Raw genomic sequence first — 24990 nt, 5'->3', positions numbered from 1 at the left:
GACATGGTTTAAGATTGAAGGGGGAAAATTATAAGGGGAACATGAGGGGAAATTTCTTTACGCAGAGGGTGGTGGGGATGTGGAATGAGCTTCCGGCAGACGTGGTCGAGGCGGGATCATTGGTTACATTTAAGGAAAGACTGGATCGTTACATGGATAGGAGGGGACTAGAGGGGTATGGACCGGGTGCTGGTCAGTGGGACTAGGAGGGTGGGGATTTGCTATGGCATGGACTAGTAGGGCTGAACTGGCCTGTTCTGTGCTGTAAGTGGTTATATGGTTATATGGGATTCACTTCCAAGCAATATGGTCTCCTTGAGTTTTTTTTAAAGACAGGAATCAGTAACAAAATGGATGGGACTGAAGATGATGTTTTATGGGACAATGCAAGCACCACCACTACTTCAGACTATGAATATGAATTTGAAGATGAAATAACAGACACAACAGGCTGGGCCACAGATGAAAAGATCAACAGAGAAGAATTGACATCATCTGATGATGATGAGTCTTATTTTGAAGGATTTTAAAATAAATAATGTTTTTATTTTTATTGACATATATATTTTGAACAATAAATTGATTATGTTTACTATGATGTTTTTATAATTTAATTCAACACAACACCACTTTTCTCCCACAATACAGTGTGGTAATGGCAGCCACCATTTGAAACAGCCTGTCAAAGTGGCACATACATGATGATTTTGGGCCAATAAAAATGGTGGGGGGAGGTCATATTATACACGGGGGGGGGAGGTAAAATATTTCTCCCTTTTCCCCCTCAAAAATGGGTGGGGTCTCATTATACGCGAAATGCATTATACACGCATATTTACGGTAAGTATAATATACCAAATAATACTATTTTTATTATTATCAGCTTAAATCATACTTAAAAAGAAAGTTAGAACTGAATTTTAGATTACCTGAACAAAGTCAATTTGAATATTTAATAACTGATAAATTTATCAAAAGATTTATGACTAATATGTATATTAAATTGCAAGAGACTATGCAGAAAAAAGATCTATTGAAATCTAAATTGAGATGGGAAAAAAATTTAAATATACAAATTCAAGAAGGAATATGGTCAAGACTATGTTATGAAAATGTAACTAATACAATGAATGTCAGATACCAAATGGTACCTTTTTTTTACATCAATTATATTCTTTCTTTGGCTTGGCTTCGCGGACGAAGATTTATGGAGGGGGTAAAAAGTCCACGTCAGCTGCAGGCTCGTTTGTGGCTGACAAGTCCGATGCGGGACAGGCAGACACGATTGCAGCGGTTGCAAGGGAAAGTTGGTTGGTTGGGGTTGGGTGTTGGGTTTTTCCTCCTTTGCCTTTTGTCAGTGAGGTGGGCTCTGCGGTCTTCTTCAAAGGAGGTTGCTGCCCGCCAAACTGTGAGGCGCCAAGATGCACGGTTTGAGGCGTTATCAGCCCACTGGCGGTGGTCAATGTGGCAGGCACCAAGAGATTTCTTTAGGCAGTCCTTGTACCTTTTCTTTGGTGCACCTCTGTCACGGTGGCCAGTGGAGAGCTCGCCATATAATACGATCTTGGGAAGGCGATGGTCCTCCATTCTGGAGACGTGACCCATCCAGCGCAGCTGGATCTTCAGCAGCGTGGACTCGATGCTGTCGACCTCTGCCATCTCGAGTACTTCGACGTTTGGGGTGCAAGCGCTCCAATGGATGTTGAGGATGGAGCGGAGACAACGCTGGTGGAAGCGTTCTAGGAGCCGTAGGTGGTGCCGGTAGAGGACCCATGATTCGGAGCCGAACAGGAGTGTGGGTATGACAACGGCTCTGTATACGCTTATCTTTGTTAGGTTTTTCAGTTGGTTGTTTTTCCAGACTCTTTTGTGTAGTCTTCCAAAGGCGCTATTTGCCTTGGCGAGTCTGTTGTCTATCTCATTGTCGATCCTTGCATCTGATGAAATGGTGCAGCCGAGATAGGTAAACTGGTTGACCGTTTTGAGTTTTGTGTGCCCGATGGAGATGTGGGGGGGCTGGTAGTCATGGTGGGGAGCTGGCTGATGGAGGACCTCAGTTTTCTTCAGGCTGACTTCCAGGCCAAACATTTTGGCAGTTTCCGCAAAGCAGGACGTCAAGTGCTGAAGAGCTGGCTCTGAATGGGCAACTAAAGCGGCATCATCTGCAAAGAGTAGTTCACGGACAAGTTTCTCTTGTGTCTTTGTGTGAGCTTGCAGGCGCCTCAGATTTTATACTCCAAATAAATTACATGGACTTAATTCTAATAGCTTTGATCAATGTTTTAGACGTAATAAAGAGGTAAGAACCTTTTTACATGCAGGAGGGCAATGTGAAAAAGTAGAAATATTTTAGGAAGATATAAGTATTTTACTGGGACAAGTTATGAAGATGCAAGTTTTGAAAGATCCCAAAATATTTTTGTTATGATTTGAAGTTAGATATTTATCAGAGGAAGTTTTTAAGTGTAGCAATAACGTGAAAACTAGATAATAATGTGGTGTTGAATAGATGCCAAATGGAATTTTAAAATTGTACATCATAAGAAAAAAACGTATAATTTACGGAATCAACCAGAAAAATGTGATAAGATTTGGAAATCATATGGATTTTACTGGTAAGAGTTCATCTACAGCATCTGCTACTCCTGCACCAACTCACCTTAGTTAACTTAAGGTTTAAGATTATATTTGTAAATTTGAAATTTAATTAATTAATGAAGGATATATGATCAATTCAGGCAGGCTTTTTCCTTTTTCTTACTTTTTGGGGAGGGAGGGGGGAGGGTAGGGGGGAAGAAAATATTAAATTATGTATTCTTCTTGCATTGTTTTTAATTATTCTGTATGATATGGATAAGTACTGTATTTGTATTGATATAAATGAAAAATAAAATTGACACAAAAAAAGTGGATAGAGTGATAATTAGGTAAACTGCTTTGTCTTGATGTTGTCAATCTTTGTTTTTGGAGTGGATAAGTGGAGAGTATTTCACCAGGTTTCCAATATGCTTGAAAGGCTTTCGCTCACCACAGGCTCTAATCTGTATTCATCTGCAAGAACCATTACTCAAATGTCATAAGAGCCGCTTCACCATTACATACCTTAAAATCCAGTGTTGGAGATTATAAGCCAATTTCTGGCTACAAGTAGCATAATTATACATTCTAAGATTGCAAAAGGTGAAGAGGAAAGGAGCATACGCATTATCACTCTGTATTGTGCATGAAGGAACATTCTCTTCCCAGGATTTCTCGTTTTTTTCTGTTATTATTTCATGGTTTAATATTGAACCACTTGTTTTGTAACAATTTAGTTTTCAGCAGTTATTAAATTATGCACTATGAATTTTAACTAATAAAATGTTTAGAGGATGATTTATAGAATGGGAAGGCAATAATTAATTTACTCACACAGGAACTCAAGAATAAACTAATCAGAGATTAGTAGATCAAAATATTTTCAATCCAAACAAATTTGCACAAGATTTGCAATTTGCAATTGCAAGAATTGTGATTCAAGTTAGGCATCATTCTTCTCTAGATCTCTACCTAGAGGTAAACACCAGAAGGTCCCTTGGTGAGAAATAAAAAGGGGGAATGAACAATTTGCTAAGATTCCAAATCCTTACTTTAATTTATTTCACCAAGAGTTAGGAAGAAATCAATCTTTCTGAAAGAACTCAGGCTAAGGTAATAGATTTGGATAGACTAAAAAATAAACAGAAATTTGATATATTTAATGGGTATTCTGTGAAGAAAATCTGGTGTTTTATGTGGCTACAAGGTTTTTCACATCATGCATGATTAATTAAGTATGTACAACATATATCAGGTCAGCATATATCACAATAACATGCAATTTCAAATAGTTTTCATTTATTTTTACACTAAATGACATGTTACTGAATTGTTTAGAACATTTTAGAGAAACCTTTGCAATGGTATTAGCTAGCACAAGATTTGAAAGAATAAAAGAAAAAGAAAATGCAGTATTGTACAAATCTTCAACAGCAGCAAATCTGATAACAATCTATAACGCCAGGCACCTGGAATTTAGTGACATACCATTCAATTCAGGATAATATTGAGAAGGATCGTTTCTTGTGGTACATAGTAGAAAGTCCATATTTTCACACTCAACAGGATGTTCACAGTCTATGTTCTCATATTTTTCCTGTAAAACAGTTTCCATGATCAAATGAATGCAAATTGGTAATATAACTGGAACAACTTTAAAAAGGATACTTTTTGTATACCTCAGATTGGTGTTGATGCAGATTGCATATGCTAATGTAACTAAATTAAATTGTTTACAGTACAGAGATACAGTGAAAAGTTTATTTTTGAATAAGCTTGTCAAAAGTTGCCACCCTCCAGTGCCAATTTGGATCCATGCCATAGTTCACAGAAAATGATAAAATGGAAACAAAATTAATCATGTTGCCACATAATTTTAACATAACAGGCAAATCAAATTTAAATAAAAAAATAACACAGAACACTGAAAACTACTCTACAGTACAAGACCTTTGGCCCACTGTGTTATGCTGTCCTAATAACTGTCTAGAATGTACTTGCTGCGTAACCCTCCATTTTTCTCAGTTCAATGTACCTATCTAATATAGAACTTAGAACATTACAGCTCAGTTCAGACCCTTCGGCCCTTGATGTTGTGCTGACCTATATATTCCTACCAAAAAAAACTAAACCCTTCCTACCTTGTAATCCTCTATTTTTATTTCATCCACATCCCCAAGAGTCTCTTAAATGCCCCTAATCTTCCAGCCTCCACCACCATCCCAGGCAAGGTATTCCAGGCACCTACATCTCTGTGTTTAAAATAAAAAACTTACCCCTGAAGTCTCCCCTAAACATTCTTCCCTTCACTTTGTAGAGATGACCACTTGTGTTTGCTATTCCTATCCAAGGAAAATGTGGTGGTTGTCCACCTTATCTATGCCTCATAGAATCTTCTAGACCTCTATTAGGTCATCTCTCATCCTTTTTTGCTCCAAAGAGAAAAGTTTGAGCTCTGTTAACCTTGCCTAACGAGACTTATTTTCAAATCCCAGCCAACATCTTGATAAATCTCCTCTGCACCCTCTATAGAACTGAACGCAATACTCTAAGCATGGTCTCACCAGAGATCTGTAGAGTTGCAACATGACCGCTCAACTCTTGAATTCAATCCCCCTTTTAATGAAGCCCAGCATCCCATAAGCCTTCTTAACTATCCAATTATCATGTGTGGCAACCTAGAGAGACGTATGGATTTGGACCCCAAGGTCTCACTATTCTTCCAGACTCTTAAGTATCCGACCATTAACCCTACAGTCTGTCTTCTGGTTTGACCTTCTGAAATGCATCACCTCACACTTATCCAGATTGAACCCCATCTGCCATTTTTCCACTCAACTCTGCATCCCTGTCTACAACCTACAACAACCTTCAGCACTATCCACAACTCCTCCAACCTTTGTGTCATCCGCAAATTTACTGACCTATCCTTCTGCCCCTTTAACCAGGTCATTGATAAAAATCACTAAGAGCAGGGGTCCCAGAATTTGAAGCAGAAGTCTTTCTGTCCACGACTACTCTCTGCTTTCTACAGGCAAGCCAATTTTTAACCCACACAGCCAAGGTTCCATGGGTCCCTTGCCTCATGATTTTATAATCCAGTCTCTCAAGGGGGATCTTGTCAAGTGCCTTACTAAAATCCATATAGACCACATCAACTACCCAACCTTCATCAATTTCTTTTGTTAGCTCCTCAGTTAGGCTCATGAGACACAACGTTCCTTTCACAAGTCCATGCTATCCTTGAGTAGACTGTACTTCTCCAAATGTACATAAATCCTCTCAAATAATAGGCACACTACTGACCGGTCTATAATTCACAGGATTCTCCCAGGGGACTACATTTGCAATTGTCCAAACTTAGGTTCCTCCCCTGTGGCCAAGGAGGAGACAAAGATCACAGGTAATGACCCAGCCACCTCTTCCCTCCCTTCCCACAGCAACCTGGTGTATGCTCCTCCACCTCCAAGTACATGTTGCCTCCTTTATCCTCATGCAGACCCCCTTCATTCTCATTATCCTTCTGTTCTTCACGTACACATAGAACCCTTTGGGGTTATCCTTAATCCTACTTGCCTAGGTCTTCTCATGTTCTCTTCAAGCTCTCCTAACACCTTTCTTCAGTTCCTTCCTGGCTACCATGTTATTCTCATGACCCTTTATGTTTCCTACTTCCTAAATCTAATGTATGCTTCCTTCTTCCTCTTAACTAACTGCCTCACCTGTTTGTCAATCCTTTTTCCTCCCATCTTTACCCTGTTTCAGTGGAACAAACCTATCTTGAATCTGGTGCAATTGGTCCCAAAACATTCTTCACATTACTTCTGTGCTTTGTCCTGTGAACTTCTGTTCCCAATTTACTCTCCCTAGTTCCTGCCTCATCCCATTGTAATTATTCCTTCCCCCAATTAAACACTTTTGTCTGCTTTTATATCTTTGTCCATAGCTATGCTAAAGCTCAGGGAGCTGTGGCTACTTTCACTGAAATGCTTCCCCATCAAGATTTTAACTTCCCTCACATTGATTGGGATACCCATACAGTTAGAGGGCTGGATGGGCTAGAGTTCGTTAAATGTGTTCAAGATTGTTTTCTAAATCAATTAGTAGAAGAACCGACTCGGGACGGTGTAATACTAGATCTCCTGTTAGGGAATGAGCTAGGTCAGGTATTGGACATTAATGTTGGAGAACAAATTGGGTCTAGTGATCCTAACTCTGTTAGTTTTCGGGTAGTTTTAGGGAAGAGCAAGGAGGGCCCTAAAGTTGAGGTTCTGGATTGGAGAAGAGCAAATTTCGAAGGAATAAGAAGGGATTTGGGGAGTATTGAGTGGGACAGGATATTTTCAGGTAAGGATGTAAATGAAAAATGGAGGATATTCAAAAAAGAAATTTTGAGGGTACAGAGGAGATATGTCCCAGTGAGGATCAAAGGAAAGGCTGGAAGTCATAGGGAGGCTTGGTTTTCAAAGAATATTGAAAATTTGGTTAGGAGAAAAAGGGAGGTGTACAAGAGGTATAAAGGGCAGGGAGCTGAGAGTTTGAAGGAGGACTACAAGGAGTGTAGAAGGAATCTTAAGAAAGAAATTAGAAAGGCCAAAAAAAGGCACGAAGAGGCTTTGGCAGACAGAGTAAAAATAAATCCAAAGGGTTTCTAAAGGTACATTAAAAGTAAAAGATTAGTGAGGGATAAAATTGGATCCCTTGTAGATAGCCAGGGTAGGCTGAGTGAGAAGTCAGAGGAAATGGAGGAAATTTTGAATGATTTCTTTGCCTTGGTATTCACTAGGGAAAAAAAATATTGAACCAGTTGAAAGTAAAGAAAAATAGTGGGGAGGTCATGAAGCATATAAGGATAACTGAGGAGGTAGTGATGACTGTGTTGAAAAAGATAAAGGTGGATAAATCTCCGGGACCGGACAAAATATTCCCAAGGACACTCAGGAAGGCTTGTGGACAGATAGTGGGGCCATTAACAGAGATACTTAGGATGTCACTGGTCACGGGGGTAGTGCCAAAGGATTGGAGGGTGGCGTATGTAGTTCCACTGTTTAAGAAAGGGTCCAATGTAAACCTGGGAATTATAGGCCTGTGAGTCTGATGTCTGTGGTGGGTAAGTTGATGGAAAGTGTTCTGAGGGATGGTATTTACAAATATTTGGAGGTACAGGGATTGATAGGGAGTAATCAGCATTGTTTTGTCAGGGGTAGATCATGCTTGACAAACCTGATTGAGTTTTTCGAGGGGGTTACAAAAAAGGTTGATGAAGGGAAAGCTGTGGATATTGTCTATTTAGACTTTAGTAAAGCTTTTGACAAACTTCCTCACAGGAGGATAGGAAAAAAGGTGGAGGCATTAGGTATAAATAAGGAGGTAGTGAAATGGATTCAGCAATGGTTGGATGGGAGGTGTCAGAGAGTAGTGGTAGAAAATTGTTTGTCCAATTGGAGGCCGGTGACTAGTGGAGTTCCTCAGGGATCAGTCCTGGGTCCACTATTGTTTGTTATATATATTAATGATCTGGAAGTAGGGGTGGAGAATTGGATAAGCAAGTTTGCGGATGATACAAAGATTGGTGGTGTTGTGGACAGTGAGGAAGATTACCGTAGATTAAAAGGTGATTTAGGAAGGCTGGAGGTGTGGGCTGAGAAATGGCTGATGGAATTTAATACAGATAAGTGTGAGGTGTTACATTTTGGAAAGGCAAATCTAAATAGGTCATATGCATTAAATGTGCAGAGCAACAAAGGGATTTAGGAGTTGTGGTAAATAGTACCCTCAAGGCTGATACTCAGGTAGATGGTGTGGTAAAGAAGGCATTTGGAATGTTGGCCTTCATAAATCGGTGTATTGAATTCAAGAGTAGGGAGGTTATGATGAAATTGTACAAGGCACTGGTGAGGCCAAATTTGGAGTACTGTGTACAGTTTTGGTCACCAAATTATAGGAAAGATATAAACAAAATAGAGAGAGTGCAGAGAAGGTTCACGAGAATGTTGACAGGATTTCAAGGTTTGAGTTACAGGGAAAGGTTGTTCAGACTAGGGCTTTTTTCTCTAGAGCGTAGAAGATTGAGGGGGGACTTGAAAGAGGTGTTTAAGATTTTAAAAGGGACAGACAGTAAATGTTGATAGGCTTTTTCAATTAAGAGTGGGGGAGATGGTTTAAACTAGAGGGCATGGTTTAAGATTGAAGGGGGAAAATTATAAGGGGACATGAGGGGAAATTTCTTTACGCAAAGGGTGGTAGGGATGTGGAATGAGCTTCCGGCAGACGTAGTTGAGGCGGGATCATTGGTTACATTTAAGGATAGACTGGATAGTTACATGGATAGGAGAGGACTGGAGGGGTATGGACCGGGTGCTGGTCAGTGGGACTAGGAGGGTGGGAATTTGTTACAGCATGGACTAGTAGGGCCAAACTGACCTGTTCTGTGCTGTAAGTGGTTATATGGTTGTGATCTACCACCTGACCATCTTCATTACCCATTAATAGATCCAGTCTGGCCCCTCCTCTGGATGGCTGGTCCACATTACTGTGTCAGGAATCCCTTCTTGGACATACCTGACAAATTCTGCCCCATCTATCCCTTTTGCAGTCAGGAGGTGCCAGTCAACATTAGGGAAGTTGAAGTCTCCCATACCAACAGCATTGTAATTTCTGCATAATTCCAAAATCTGCCTACTTATCTATTCCTCGATGTCCTGAGGGCCATTTTGTGAGCCTATAGACCTCTCCTAGTACAGTGATTGCTCCCTTCCTATTTCTGACTTCCACTCACACCAACTCAGTAGACCTTTCTACACCCGTGATACTATCCCTGACCAGTAATGCTACTCTCCCCATCTCTTACCTCCTAATCATATTCCTCTAAAATATCCTATTGTAACTGCCTCCACCACTGTTGCCTTTCATGCACATTCCATGTACCCACCACTCTCTGTGTGAAAAACTTACCTCTTACATCCCCCTGTACTTACTCCCAATCACTTTAAAACAATGCCCCTTTGTGTTAGTCATTTCACCCCTGGGAAAAAGCCTCTGGTCATCCACATAATCAATGCCTTCATCACTCCAAGCAGGAAAGATCAAGTTCACTCATCCTGACCTCATGAGTCATGCTCTTCAATCCAGGGAGCATTCTTGTAAATCTCTTCAACACCCTCTCTATAGTATTTACATCCTTCCTGCAGTGAAGTGACTAGAACTGAACACAATGTTCCAAGTGGGGTCTAAATAAGGTTTTGTACAGCTGCAAATTTACCTCAAAGTCCTTGAACTCGATCCCATGGTTAATAATACAGCAGCTACTCTGTGTGAATCCAGCATAACTCTCTCTCTCTCCAATTATCGATAGATCAATGTGCAGCTAGATTTTCATTAATGAAAATATACTATTTTCTAAACACTAATGACAGTGCTTTCAACTTATTCCTAGTATGATTTCAGTGATTCAGAATTGTCCTGGGGACATGTATTGGAGCAGCACCACCTATTTCACAGAAATTCAGAAGGCAAGCATCTTATATTGGAGTTCATATTCTTCTGTTCTTCAACAACAGAGGCATTCCAGACCTAACTGCTGATTGACATAAATAAATTTTAACCAGGTATCCCAAGCCAAAAATGACAAAAAATAAGTTGCAAATGCTGTAAATCTGAAATAAAAGCATTCTATGTTCAGGGAATCTGTTGAAATAGAAGCAGAGTTAATGTTTCTGGTCAAAAACTCTCCTTTAGAACAGAAGATAAACAAGTTAGTTTTAAGTTACAGAGAGAGTGGAGGAGGATGGAGAGAATGCTAAGAATACCTCGAAGTGAGGCAGAACTGCTCATCTGAATGATCAGTTGATTGAGACAATTAGAGTCAGAGAAAATGCATACAAAAGCCACGGCACAAGGGCAGCTTGAGAACAAGAAACAAAGGAACATAAATATCAAAAATTAGTTGTGGGATATGCCCAAGTGTGCTAATGGAAGGAGAAAATAAGCCGATATTATAAGTGGACAACTTTATAAAAGAATTGGACAGTTCTGATACAGTCAAAGCAAGTTACCCTTTTCGACAGATGGCATCTAACCTTCTGAACATTTCCAGCATTTTCTGTTTTTAATTCATCAAGTGTAAAAGTAAGGAGGTCATGTTGCAGCTATATAAAACTTTATTTAGACTGTATTTGGAATACTGTATCCAATTGACGATGCCTGGAATGGAGAACATTATTTACGAAACAAGGTTGACCATTGATGGCTTTTCTCTTTGGAGCAATGAAAAGGATGAAAGGAGACTGACTGGAGATTATGAGAGGCATACAGGTGGACAGCCTGTACCTTTTTCCCAGGGTGGCATTAGCAAATACTAGCTAACATCCATTTTATATGAGTGGAGGTAAGTTTAGGGAAGATGTCAAAGGTACTTTTTTTTCCGCAGAGATTGGGAGGTGCCTGGAGTCCATTGCTGGGGGTTGTTGTGGAGGCTGCTACAATGGGAACATTTAAAATGACTCTCAGATAGGCACATAGATGAGAGGAAAAATAGAGGATTATGAATGTGTTGGGAAGGGTTAGATTGTTCTGGAGTAGTTTTATATAGGTTGATACAACATCATGGGCCAAATGTGCTGTAATGTTCTATGTTCTATTAGAGCAAGCAGCAGATTGTTAATTTGATTTGGATGTTATGTTTAGTACAGACACTAGACCAAAGGGCCTGTGTTGTATTGTTTTATATTCATGAAACTTATTTAAATATAAACATTAAGCAAAACTTTAAAAATTGTACTGTTACAAGCCCAGAGGACCCCAAAACACAGCAGCAATAGATATTCACCAAGACAAATGGTTACTTAAATAAAAGTTGCTTTTAATTATCTTTAAACATGAAAACAGAATCACACTTCAACTTATCACTATTGACTTAACTAACCTAACTTAACCCCCTTCTAATTCTAAGCGCACGTGTATGTAATGTGTGTGTAAGTTCAGAAAAGTTCTTTGATTCTCCGTCCAATCTCACTTCTCATTGTTCCAAGTTCACTGGTTGTAGGCAATTCTTATACTGTGCACAGAATTTAACTATTTATAAAGTTCACCAGGTTTTGGTGCTTGAAAGGTAAATGGTTACTGCTCAGGAAGGTTCTTCTCAGTTTTCAGAGAGAGATTTGTTATTCACTGGACACCCACAACTGATTCCTTGTAACCAGCCACTTCAGAGACTTGACGAAGAAACTTGCTCAATCAGGGTTCCCCAGATGATAACCTCTTTCTTTCATGACAGAGTTCCTTTTTATTTCTCTTATTTCAAGTGAAACATTAGGCAGCCATCCATCTCCTCTTGTATGAACCACAAGGGCTTTGACCAGGCTGATCTAAGCACTCACAACCCATCTTCCAAATGGGGTTTTCCACAAGCTTGCCAGCTTGTCCTGTTCCAGTCCCAACTGCTGTTGCTGACTGTAGCACTGCAGAACTGAATTCTCTCTCCCCCCTCTCTCTCTCTCTCTCTCTGAGAGAAAGCCTGTTTTACTCTCTCTGCTTGCGAAACCACATGACCCTCTTAGAACAGCAAGTTCCACTCCAGACAGTCTGTGGCTCCGACAAATTCTTTCATCTGTTGCCTTTTTGTAAGCAACAATCCATTACTGAAGTTTTGAGCACTCTAAAGCTTTTTCAAAGACTCTTGGCGCTAGATTGTCTAGCATGAGCAGAGCTCCAGTATTTTGAATAAGATCTGTTTTAAAGTGTTTGTATGTGACCTACATAAAAATCTGCCCCAATTTATCTCCCAAAAACATATCTATAATCTGTCACAGTACACATGTCAAAAGGGAAAAATTAGGGTTATATTGGTGTTATTTCAGGAGAATGGGATTGGAAATAGAAACATAGACATAGAAACATAGAAGATAGGAGCAGGAGTAGGTCATTCGACCCTTCGAACCTGCTCCGCCATTCAACGAGATCATGACTGATCTTAAAGTTCAGTACCCCGTCCCCACCTTCTCTCCGTAACCTTTAATACCCTTATACTGAAGAAATAGATCTAATTCCCTCTTAAATATATTTAATGAACCTGCCTCTACTGCCCTCTGTGGCAATGAATTCCACAGATTCACCATCCTCTGGGTTAAGAAATTCCTCCTCATCTCGGTCCTAAATGGTTTGCCTATTATCCTCCAACCATGGCCCTGGGTTCTGGATTTTCCCATCATTGGAAACATCCCATCTGCATCCATTCTGTCCAGTCCTGCCAGAATTTTATATGTCTCTATGAGATCCCCTCTCAATCTTCTAAACTCCAGCGAGTACAATCCCAATTTGCGCAATCTTTCCTCATAAGTCATTCCTGCCATTCCAGGTATCAGCCTGGTGAATCGCCTCTGCACTCCCTCCATTGCAAGAACATCCTTCCTTAGATAAGGTGACCAAAACTGCACACAATACTCCAGGTGTGGTCTCACCAAGGCCCTGTACAGCTGCAGTAAGGTATCCTTGTTCCTATACTCAAACCCTCTTGATATGAAGGCCAACATACCATTTGCCTTTTTAACCGCCTGCTGTACCTGCATGCTCGCCTTCAGAGACTGATGTACAAGTACCCCTGGGTCTCTCTGCACTTCCCCATCTCTTAATCTATTGCCATTCAAATAGTAATCTGCGCTCCGGTTTGTATTACCAAAGTGGATAACCTCACATTTATCCACATTGTAGTGCATCCTAAGGTTAAGGAAATCTAGCAACCAATTATCCACAATAATGCAGAATGTGATGTTTGTTCCGTCATTGAAGGAATTATTCTGTGACCCTAAAATTGTACATTTTTACTTAAAGATGCAAGATAAAACAAGGATCAGTTTATATGATGCTAGTAACATTTATTGCAATCCTATTCTTGTAAGCCATAAGATAATGGGTTGTGAGCTTTCTCTGAAATTTTTTTGAGATGACGTGTTTGCAGGGGTCTCCAAGATACTGACACAATAATGATAAAGGAATCAATTAACAGATGTTCCAAGTCAGGAAGGTGTAACAATTGATGTTCAACCACATTATAGCCATTGTTCTTTTCAGCAAAAGAGGTGGTTAAGTAAAATCAGGTCATTGACTACCATCGATAGAATTGCCTTTTCTATTTTTCCATGAGGTAGGTGTCTGTTATAGACCACCCTAGTCTCCTTTAGGAGGTAGCTAGGCATTTCTGAGGGTCTGGAACCCACAATAATTGAAAACAATAGAGTTCTTTCCATAAAAGAATGATAAATTGGAAATTTGCAGCAATGTCAGATGTTTACTGTGATGAACTGAATTTGAATTAGAGTCTCGCGACACAATGGTGCAAGGTATATTTAGCATTATTCAAGGGTAATCAGTTTCAGTTAGAAAGGTGGTTTCCCTTTTTTCCTCCAGATGCCAGACATAGGGACTTTTCTTCCAAGTATTAGTCCTCAGGTCATTCAACAATTCCAGCTTCTCCTGCTGTTCCATCATTTAGTTTACAAGGCCCGTCTCCCTTCTATTTCTGCTGCCCTTCATCAGTGAGATGATACCACATTGATAGAGCACAATACCAAGTCCAATATATTTTGATTATTTTTGTCCCTTCGCAAATAGATCATTAGTTGTCTCAATTTTTAATGAAACCTTCCTTAATATGCAGCATGTTAGTTAATGGTTCTGACTTTATCAGGGTCTGTAGTTAATAGTTAATGAAAGGACCTCATTGTCCACCTAGATATCATGATCAACAAGGTATTATTGTGTCCATGCCTAGGATCCTATTACCAACGTAGTGATCAGCATTACAGACATGCGGAATCTTTTGTATCCATCTGAGTAAGTTTAAGAGATCTTTGTTTAAACCATTCAGCCAGTAAATGGAGCCACGGCCTAGAGTTTTGCATTCACAGCCTGCAGTGTGACTTGAACTAACAACTCCCTGAATTAGGTGAGACTGCAGCCAAATTTTCTGCACATGGCATATTCTTCACACCAAACAATTGTACAACATCAATTTAAGGTCCCTTTATCATGTCATGAATCATAAGAGTGATTAGGATAGAAGAGGTAGTTTGACCTAGCTCATCCATTCAGACCGATTGCCTTTCTGAGTCAATCCCAGTTGCCTGCATTTGGTCCATATTATTTGAAGCCATTTATATGCATAGATCTGTCCAAATGTCTTTGGAATATGAAAATTGTGTCACTTCTACAATTTCTTATGGCAGCTCATACCACATACAGACCACCCTGAGTGGAAAAGATTCCCCTCAGATCCCCCTTAAATCAATTTATCCATGTCCCTCATGGTTTTATAAACTTTTGCAGATTACCTGCATGGTTAGCACAATGCTGTTACCTGGGTTCTAATCCAATGTTGTCTGCAAGGAGTTTGTACATTCTGCCCACATCTGTGTGAGTTTTCCCCAGGTGCACAGATTTCCTCCCACCATTTAAAAACGTACCAGGGTTGTAGGTGAAATGGGTGTAACTGCGTGGCATGAGCACATGGGCCGAAAGGGCCTGTTACTGTGCTGTATGTCTGAATTTTAATTTACCCCTCAGCCTTCTATCCTCCAGGGAAAACACAAAATAAATTCCATGCACATCCCAATATTAAAAATAAATAATACAGAAAATAAGCCAAAAAAAAGTAAGGTGAATGAGAATATACAACCCTGCAAGAGGTGGCACAATTAGAGTAGGCGTTAGTGCAACACTGTTACAGCGCCAGTGATCGGGACTGGGGTTCAAATCCCACGCTATAAATCCCTGTACCTGCATGGGTTTTACCCCAGGGGCTCTGGTTTCTTCCCACCCTTCAAAATGTATCCAGTGTTGTAGGTTAATTGGGTGGCATGGACTCGTGGGCGAAAAGGGCCTATTACCGAGCTAAATGTCTAAATTTAAAAATCAATGAACAAGATTTGTGCCACTTGGAAAGATTCTATTTTGAATTTTATACAATATCTTGAACATTGATGTATGGGGAGTATTGGCTTTAGTAAGTAGAGGGGAAATATTGTGAAATTGGTTTGTGTAAAAGCTTTCAATGAAGGTTAATTGAATTTTGTTGAATTAAAATCCAGCTAAGCTCCATATTTTTAAGAAACGGAATAAATGTTTTTTTGAATATTTTATTTAAAATTTTCTCCATACATGCAGTAATCAGAATTAATATAGTAATACATGTTCAAGATAAACAAATCAAAAGTTAAATACATGATTCTATTCACCCCACACCCAAAAATAGTTAATATAAAGGATATAATAGAGCTATATAAACATAGAAAGGAAAAAAAAGAAAAATTTCAGGATTGCACAGAGATGTCCTCTTACAAAACAAAATAAACATTGATTCAATTTCTCAAGAGCCAATGAATTCCATTTAAGTAATTACAAGACAGTCGCAAAGCTGACAAGCACAAAAAATAAAACATCAATACATTTCCATTGCCACACAGACTCAAAATGACTAATAAAACTACAGCTTAAATAACATATCAACTCATTTGCCTCAGGGCTCCAAGAAAATACACTATATTTTCTTTTTCAAAAGTTATTCTGTATAAATTCGAACAATCAATATCAATTAAAAAGGATATTTTTATTTTGAAACTTGAAACTTGAAATTTTAAAAATGATTCAAACAAAACAAGTTAACAAAAGAACTATTTCTCAGAGTCACTACCTGATATCTGTCAGTTTGTGGACAAGGAGAGTGTAGGGGCTCTGATGCACAAGTAATTGTCAATGGATTTAAACAACTCTCCAGGCTTTTTATCAAGGCCTGATGGTGTAGTCTGAAAGGTTGGCAAAGAAAACGAGAATTAAAATCTATTCACTCCATATTTGCATTTCCAGTGTTTCTTTTACAAGTGGGACAAAATAGATTTCACAATATGGGAAAGTGTCTCCCTCATACCTTTCTCTGTTGCAAATACAGCAAATGGCAAAGCATAAAGCAAGGATGAGAATCGGTATAGCAATGATTCCAAGAAGTACGATTACAGTAAATGGTTCTGCATGGAAAAACAAATATGTAAGAACGCATAGATTATGAAATGACCATGACTCCTTCACTCACCAATATAATTTCTCTTCAACTCTGTTATCTGTTAAGACAAAGCTCTGCAAAATTCTCCAAAATTTTGACATAAAATTTATGAAAGTTCATGTATGTGACAAAATTTTACATTTGCAGAACCACAGAAATATTATAACAAATTAGCAGGATAACCAGCATGGCGGGGAAATAAGACACTCAGTGGTTGACTACATGGTTGAAACAAAATACCCAAAAAACTTCATGGTAATGCTGCATAAATATATTTTTTTCTGTTTCCTACTGTCTGTTTCTTGTTTGTCTGGAGACCTGAGCACTGAGGCAGGCCTGGTGTTCCTGTTCTGTTTCCTGGCCTGCTCCTTACATGTCTGGAAGCATTAACAGTGAGGCAAAACTTATGTTCCTCTGCCGTCTCTTGCTTTCTCTTTTGCCAATGTTGCTTTGCTTTTTGGGCCCATATTGAACTGGGTTTTGTTTCTGAATGTACATTGATTCATAGCACTATAACTAATTGAGGTGTCCCTGGTGCAAGTTAAATAGTTTTTTGTTGAACTTTTGAATTGCAGATGACCTTAAAAATTAAATTCAATGAGGTCATGACAATCTGCATCAAATTTTACCACAATTATAGTAAACAGTAATGCAAGTCAGTGTATTATACTTGTATAATAAACAGTAATGCAAGTTTAGTGCCAGCTGGTCAAAAAACACTTCAAAACTTCATATGACCTTAAAAGTTCAATTTAATGAAATTCAATGAGGTCATGACATTTAGCATCAAATGTTACCCCTACTGAACCTTCTTGGGCATTTGTAGAGTGCTCCATATTGATTTGCATGGAGAACAGACAAACAGACAGACATACATGCACAAATATCATTTAGATTATAAGCTGTGCATTCCATCATGTTCTTTCCAATCAAAGGAACTCCCAACTCTGTCCTCATAATGCACCTGGTGCCTTCTCCAGTACAATAACATGTTTCCTGTAATGTGATCAAAGCTATATCAGTAAACTATAGCCCAACAATTGTTCATATAATTCGAGCATGATTTCTCCAAATTTATATTCTATGTCTCATGCAATATAAAAGAAAAGCAACTCAACCTTAACATTCCTCAACATCTTTCTATTTACTATGCATCCATCAAGAGCACAATTTTAATTTTTCTCCAGACTGAAATAAGAAACATTCAACCAACGCCTGTTCACAATTAAAAATCAAATTCCTGAGATGTAATTAACTGTTTTCCCCTTCATCTCTATTTTACTCCTGTAATAACTCAGAGTTCCAACCAAATATTTACATAATGCTTTAACGGAAAGCCTGTACAAAAATAACCAGGTACTCAAACTGGAAATACAATCTTACAGCCAAGAATCAGTGCGCAGAAGTATTTGGTCCATTGAGTATACATTGACCATCAACTACTCTTCTACACTAATTATATAGATCTTATTTTGTTCTCCCCATATTCCTATCAACTCCCCAAGATTCCATCATGTACCTGCAGACAGGGACAATTTATAGTGGCCAAAAAACCTACCAGCCCACACATTTGTGGGACATAGGAAAAACCAGGAGCACCCTGGGGTAACAGTGTGGTCAGGCAGCACCATAGGTCAGTATCAATCCAAAATCACTGAAGCTGTGAGGCAGCAAGCTTCTATTTCATTGTGCTGCTTAGAATACAATGTTATATTTTAACTTACAAAATAGATTTATAAAATTAACATTGCAGAAGATAAAACTATATTGCATCCGTACATGTCAAACATGTCAATGAAAACATACATTAAAATATGGGGGGCATTGAGCCTTTGTGTTGGTTCATTTAAATGAGCGTTGGCAAACTAATGGATGACAATTAGGCGTCTGATATGACCACACACTCTTGACAAGAAGAACTCCAGATATCTTTGAAAGACTATAGTGTACGTACCCAAATATGCTAGGAGGATGCAGAACAGATAGATTATGACAATCACTATGGAGGAATGATTAGTTATCAATTCTGATTTTTTTTCATAACCTCTTACTGGAGTAGGAGATTACAAGAAAGATATTGCAGTTTGTAGTATAATGGGAGTTTTCATTCCAAGATAGCATTGCTCATTCTCTCTTAGCAGAGACATACTGATTGAATGAACAAGGATTTGTCCAGCTAAATGCCAGGGATACGTACAATGCAGGGATAAATGCAACAACTGTAAGAGGATGCTACTTGGGCATTCCCTTTGTTAGGTCTGCTTTGTTCATGAATGAGTGAGTCAAACACCAGACTGAGTCGAAATCAAGGTTCTTTGTTCTTTATTGCCGGATTGTAACACTTGCAACTAACAGTGCTAGTTGGAGAAGGCGCATCAGCAAGTGGTGTTTTTTATATACCTTAGGATACGTACTTAGTAAATTATCATACCATGACATTGTCCAATGAATAAACTGTTGCTGTCCCTCTCTGCTAGCCTCCTGCACATCAATTTGTCATCCCCACTCTTATCTTGAGAGTACAAGGTCACAACTGCATCTTGTTACGGCCCAGCACTGGGTGACTCCCTCTACATTCCCAGCTCATGATGTTTTTACCTAACACCTTTTCAGCAGGTAGTGCGGCTGTCTAAAATAACCAGAGACCCAAATTTGATCATGGAGAGATGCTTGGCAGAGATAAATGATACTAGCAGGCTTTTAAAAAAAACAAATAGAACACAGGTTTTAACTTCATGGAACTATTGGCAGTTTTCTTGGATAATGCCTTGGGAATCTGATGAGAACAATGATGGAATACCATGATGATTTTTAAAGACATTGTTTAGAATCTGAACTTGTACTGCAGAACACAGATCTTTGAAGGTAGTGTTTGCGCTGAAGGGTAGTTGCCTTCAACAAGAAAAGGGCCAAAGGGTTTGTTTCTACTGCAATGTTCTATGGTTCTATATATGGAGTGGACCGCTAACACCTTTTCCCAGGGCAGCAATGGTGAGAACGAGAGGACACCAGTTTAAGGTGAGTGGAGGAAAGTTCAGGGGAGATATCAGAGATGGGTGTTTTTGTTTTCATCAAAAATAGTGGGTGCTTGGAATGCATTGCCAGGGATGGTGGTAGACAATCAATAACATCAAAATATCATAATAACAAAAAAAATACAATAAGAAAATTCTTCTTTTCATCCAAAAGATTCCAATCTCGGAGATCCCATTTCAGAAGGAAGTAGACTCTTTCCATTCCCGTTTTTCCCATTTCTGCCATTTCTTCCGTTTCCAGAACAACCCGATTTTTCTTTAGGAGATAATGGTGGACTACGTCCTTGTCCTCTTATAAACACCATCAACACTGCAGGATAGTGAAAAGTAGACTTATAACCTTTACGCCACAAAACTTCTTTAACTGGATTGAATCGACGTTGAATGACCTCTTGACTCAAATCAGGATAAAAAAAGACTGCTATTCTGAATCAATAATGGGGTTTATTGTTGTCTCGCATTTTGCACTGCAAGTCGAAGTATTGCTTCTCTGTCCAAATAACTCAAACATCGAATTATTACCGGTCTCGGTGGTTGACCAGCTGAGGGTGTTCTTCTTAAAGCTCTATGGGCTCTTTCCAGTATCAATCCCCCAGAAAAAAATTCTTGCCCTAATATTTGCGGGATCCAGTCTTTAAAGAAATGAAAAGGATCTTGTCCTTCTATACCTTCTGGCAAACCAACTATTTTCACATTATTCCTTCTCCTTTGATTCTCCAAGTAATCTATTTTTCTTTCTAGCTCCTTCTCATGTTCTCCTAGTTCTATGACTGATTTTTCCACCTTCAACACTTTTTCTGTTAGAAGTCGCCTGTTGTCTACAGTCCAAAAAAGCAGTCTGAAATTTTTTAAATTCTTGATAAAATGCATTCACACGTGTCTTAACCATATTTAATTCTGAACTTATACCAGCATTCATTTGAGCCATTTCATTCATTTGAGATGTCAACAAAGGTTTTATAACAGCTTGAACAATAGCATTTAATTGCATATACTGTGATTCAGTAAAGCTCAGCTCTGCTCTCTCTGACAGTGGCAGAACAAGGTAACTGCAGTTCCTGCTGCAACTCAACAGAAGGCATTTTAAAAGTTTTACTGTGGGTCTGGACTCCCAGCGATGGCACCTCGACTTCCTCAGGGGGTCGCCGCTGGTATCCCCCTGCATCTCGTTGTTTTTTTCATCAAATCACGAAGAAAAGCGATTTCTTCAGATTGAAATGCTACCTGATGCATTTCCAACAATGGAGTCGTCTTCCTGCGTGAGCCCTCCGTTGAAATCGAAAGGCTTTCCAAATCGGGGTCCACTTCTTGGGAACACACACCTTCTTCCGGAGAATGGATAATTCCAGCGCCATCCTTCACTTGGTGAGCAATAGACATTTTTTTTTCCGCTCCCACAGGCGATCTTTGGGATTTAGACAATGAAGAGATTGAGCCTGGGGCTGTATCAAGTCATCTAGGCCCCAAATCTTCAGCACTTCGAAAATGTAATTTCTTCTGCCCTTGAGGTTTAATCTTTTTACCATTAGTGGCCATAATAATTCCTTAATACTTTAAACTAAATTTTTAAAAGTTTAAACTTGAAAACAAAGGGTTAAAAAACAGGTACTTAAAAGTCTGGCTAGAGAGGTCGAGATTACACGTCTGGACTCTATGCCATCTTGCCACACCCCCATCACGTCTAGACTCTACGCCATTTTGCCACGCCCCCTCACGTCTAGACTCTGCCATCTTGCCACGCCCCCCTCATGTCTAGACTCTATGCCATTGTTGATAGTTTGGCTGGGGAGGGAGAGATTTGCACTAAGTTCTTTACTAGTCATCAGCCACTGGTGAGTGTCCCACACCCAATTTTTGTTTAGGGGATTACTACCTTTTGGTAGTTTTTTTTTGGGGGGGGGGGTTTCTTTTTTTTTCTTTATTATTTTTTTATTTTCATTTTAGTTTGTTTTTAATTTGTGATTTTTTTCTATTGGAGGGCCTATATACGTTGATTTGAGTTTTTATATAAAGATATTATTGGTATTTAGTCTTTATATAAATTCAATTATGCTCTATTAATGAAAAAAATTAAAACAGATTTGATTAAATGGAAAGATTTACCTATTAATTTAATGGGTAGGATAAATACAATTAAGATGAATATCTTTCCGCATATACAGTATTTGTCTCAATCCATTCCGTATTTACTTGATAAAATTTTTTTTCGAGATTTGAAAAAAATAGTTAGGGAGTTTTTATGGAGGGGTAAATTTTCGAGAGTAGCTTTGAATAAATTAACTTGGAAATATGAGTTAGGGCGACTACGTTTACCACATTTTCAAAATTATTATGAAGCAGCCCAACTTAAATTTATTAGTTCATTGATGGATTTGGTGCGGCCTCCTAGTTGGGCTAAAATTGAGATGGCAAGTATTTCTGAATTTGAAATATATCAATTTTTGTTTAGATGGAATATAAATTTGTTACAACAATATAATGTGCCTATACTAAAACATTTAATGAAGTTATGGACAAAGAAAAATAAAATGACAGGCTCTAGGGGTAAATTTTCGGCTTTGACTCCATTGTATAATAATCAACTTATTTCTTTTTCAATACATAATCAAAGTTTATTGCATTGGAGATTTAAAGGTGTGAAAAATTTGGGACATTGTTTTAAAGAGGGTAAGTTTTTATCTTTTAATCAGATGAGGGAAGGTTTTGGTATTGATAAGAACTCTTTATTTCTTTATTATCAAATTCGATCTTTGGTAAAATGTATGTTTGGTAGAGATATGATTTTACCTAAAATGACTAAATTTGAGACTTTTCTTATGAAGGTACCAGAGAAGGGTTATATTTTATCTATGTATCAAATATTACAGGATGGTATGGATAAAAACGGTTGGGATAGATCTAAAATTAAATGGGAAGCGGATATTGGTTTTATTTTTTCTGAAGATAATTGGTTAGATATCTGTTATGATAGTGTAATTAATGCACATTTATGCAATGATTAATTACTATTTTTTACATCAATTATATTTGACACCTGAAAAATTTTAAAAGAATGGTTTTCATGAATCAGATTTGTGTTTTAGATGTGGTGATACGGTTGGAACTTTTTTTCATGCTGTTTGGTCATGTATACATATATATATCTCCAGAATGGAGGACCATCGCCTTCCCACTGGCCACCGAGACAGAGGTGCACCAAAGAAGAGGTACAAGGATTGCCTAAAGAAATCTCTTGGTGCCTGCCACATTGACCACCGCCAGTGGGCTGATAACGCCTCAAACCGTGCATCTTGGCGCCTCACAGTTCGGCGGGCAGCAACCTCCTTTGAAGAAGACCGCAGAGCCCACCTCACTGACAAAAGGCAAAGGAAGAAAAACCCAACACCAACCAACCAATTTTCCCTTGCAACCGTGTCTGCCTGTCCCGCATCGGACTTGTCAGCCACAAACGAGCCTGCAGCTGACGTGGACATTACCCCTCCATAAATCTTCATCCGCGAAGCCAAGCTAAAGAAGAAAAAACATATACAATCTTTTTGGAAGAAAATTCTATCGTTTTTAGAATACTTGTATAAGATTAAAATAGTTTTAGATCCAATAGTATTTTTATTGGGTAGTTTGCAACCTCTGAAAGGTTTGGGATTAGATAAGTTCCAGCTTGCTTTTGTATATTTAGCTTTATCTGTAGCGAAAAAATGTATTGCTAGCACGTGGAAAGATACAAATATGATTGATATTAATAGATGGCATAATGAGATGAAATATTGTTTAATAATGGGAAAAATTACATATGTTTCGCATGATAATTATAATTTTAAAATTAATAAGTGGCTGTTATATTCAGAATATTTACAATTCAATTTATATTGATTAGATTTTAATATGTATATTTAACTTTTTCTTTAATATTCTTTCTTTTTTCTTTTTTTATGGCTCTCCTTAGGAGAGTTGGCAGAAGGGGGGGGGTTCTTTTCTTTTTTTTTCTATATATATATAAAAAAAATTCATGTTTATGTTTAATTGCTGCATATGTCATATATTATTTGTTTTTTGAACGAATAAATAAAGTTTAAAAAAAAAAGGATGGTGGTAGAACCTGATACAATGAGGACATTTAAAAATTCATATGCATGGACATGCACTTTGGTAGAAAAAAAATAAATGGGCAGACTATTTTCTAAATGGGAGAAAATACCCAGATGTGATCGCCTGAAGGTAACCTTGCAGATTGAGTTGGTAGTGAAGAAAGAAAATGCAATACTGGCATTCATTTCAAGAAGAATAGAACTCAAGGGCAGGGGTGTGATGTTGAGGATTTATAAGGCAATGGTGAGACCTCACTTGGAGTACTGTGAGCAGTTTTGGGCTCCTCATTTAATAAATAACATTGGAGAAGATTCAGAGGAGGTTCGAGCATTCCGGATATGAAAGGGTTGTCAAATGATGATCATGACAGCTCTTGGACTGCAGTCTTTGGAATTTAGGTGAACAAGGTGGGGGGGGAGGGGTAGGGTGGGGAGATCTTGAAACATATCGAATGTTGAAAGGCATGGACAGAGAAAATGTAGAAAGTTTTTTTGTTCCCCACTGGTAGGTGTAAAGGTTAAAACCTTGTTAACTCAGTTAATTTTGTGCCACTCTCTTTAAAAGACTATTGTTTGTTGTGTTACCATAGTGACTATGATATAATATGTTGTAATATCCGCCCAGATAAACGACTTGCTCATTATTCTTCAGGATGTGAGGAAGCTTGAGCATGAGAAATTTTTCTTTGAATTGTGTTTCTCTTGAAATACTTTTTATGCATTTCTTTAAGCTAGTATCCTAAGCTTTTGTATCATTATACAGTAAATACATTGTTATGAAAGTCTTAATGTGAAGCTATGCAAAATGTTTGTCCATTTTATCAATGAATTAAGGCTACATAAAGCAGCAGTCACAGAGATGGATTTATTGAATTAAAGAGATCGAAATTCACAATGTCATAACTCATGCTTTTGGAAGATGATACTTTGAAATTAGGATGTATTAGAATAAGGAAAGTGTCGTCTATAGTAGGAAAGTCTGACGTGACTGATTATATTGTTTTGTGATTGATAGTTCTAGTGTGTTGCGATCCCCTCATGTTCAGCCTATGCCCAAGCTCATTGCTCTGAACCTACTGAACTTTTCCCTTCTAACAGAACAAGTTGATAAGCTTTAAATTGTTAAATTTAACAGGTCGAGAAGCTTTAGTTTGTTAAATTTAAGTTTGCGCAGCATTTTGGGCCAAAGGACCTGTAAAGTGCTGTAAACTTCTATCAAAAATTTACTAAGCTAATTTGGAAC

General features: G+C 38.4%; 1 protein-coding gene and 1 long non-coding RNA gene across 19 annotated transcripts in view; one reads left to right on the top strand and one right to left on the bottom strand.

Annotated features, from left to right (window-relative positions):
• The window catches only part of LOC138763823 (uncharacterized), an 84007-nt gene extending 59816 nt beyond the window's left edge, over nt 1-24191 (top strand). The window contains exons 2-3 of the long non-coding RNA XR_011357849.1: nt 20696-21027; nt 22812-24191. This is a non-coding gene — a long non-coding RNA (uncharacterized lncRNA). The remainder of the gene's footprint in view (nt 1-20695; nt 21028-22811) is intronic.
• LOC138763819 (serine-rich adhesin for platelets-like) overlaps nt 1-24990 on the bottom strand; it is a 173277-nt gene that overhangs the window by 93035 nt on the left and 55252 nt on the right. For 15 of the 18 annotated variants that reach the window (XM_069938612.1, XM_069938611.1, XM_069938595.1 and 12 more), the window contains 3 exons: nt 16496-16592; nt 16262-16373; nt 4066-4174 (listed from right to left, as the gene is read on the bottom strand). In XM_069938612.1, the coding sequence (XP_069794713.1) occupies nt 4066-4174; nt 16262-16373; nt 16496-16592 (318 nt within the window). The remainder of the gene's footprint in view (nt 1-4065; nt 4175-16261; nt 16374-16495; nt 16593-24990) is intronic. The other 3 variants (XM_069938610.1, XM_069938608.1, XM_069938609.1) reach the window with 1 other exon arrangement.

This window comes from Narcine bancroftii, chromosome 5 (genome assembly GCF_036971445.1).
Source record: "Narcine bancroftii isolate sNarBan1 chromosome 5, sNarBan1.hap1, whole genome shotgun sequence".
Lineage (NCBI taxonomy): Eukaryota > Metazoa > Chordata > Chondrichthyes > Torpediniformes > Narcinidae > Narcine > Narcine bancroftii.
Note: the sequence above shows the minus strand (reverse complement) of the source record. Positions and strands in the feature narration are given on the sequence as shown.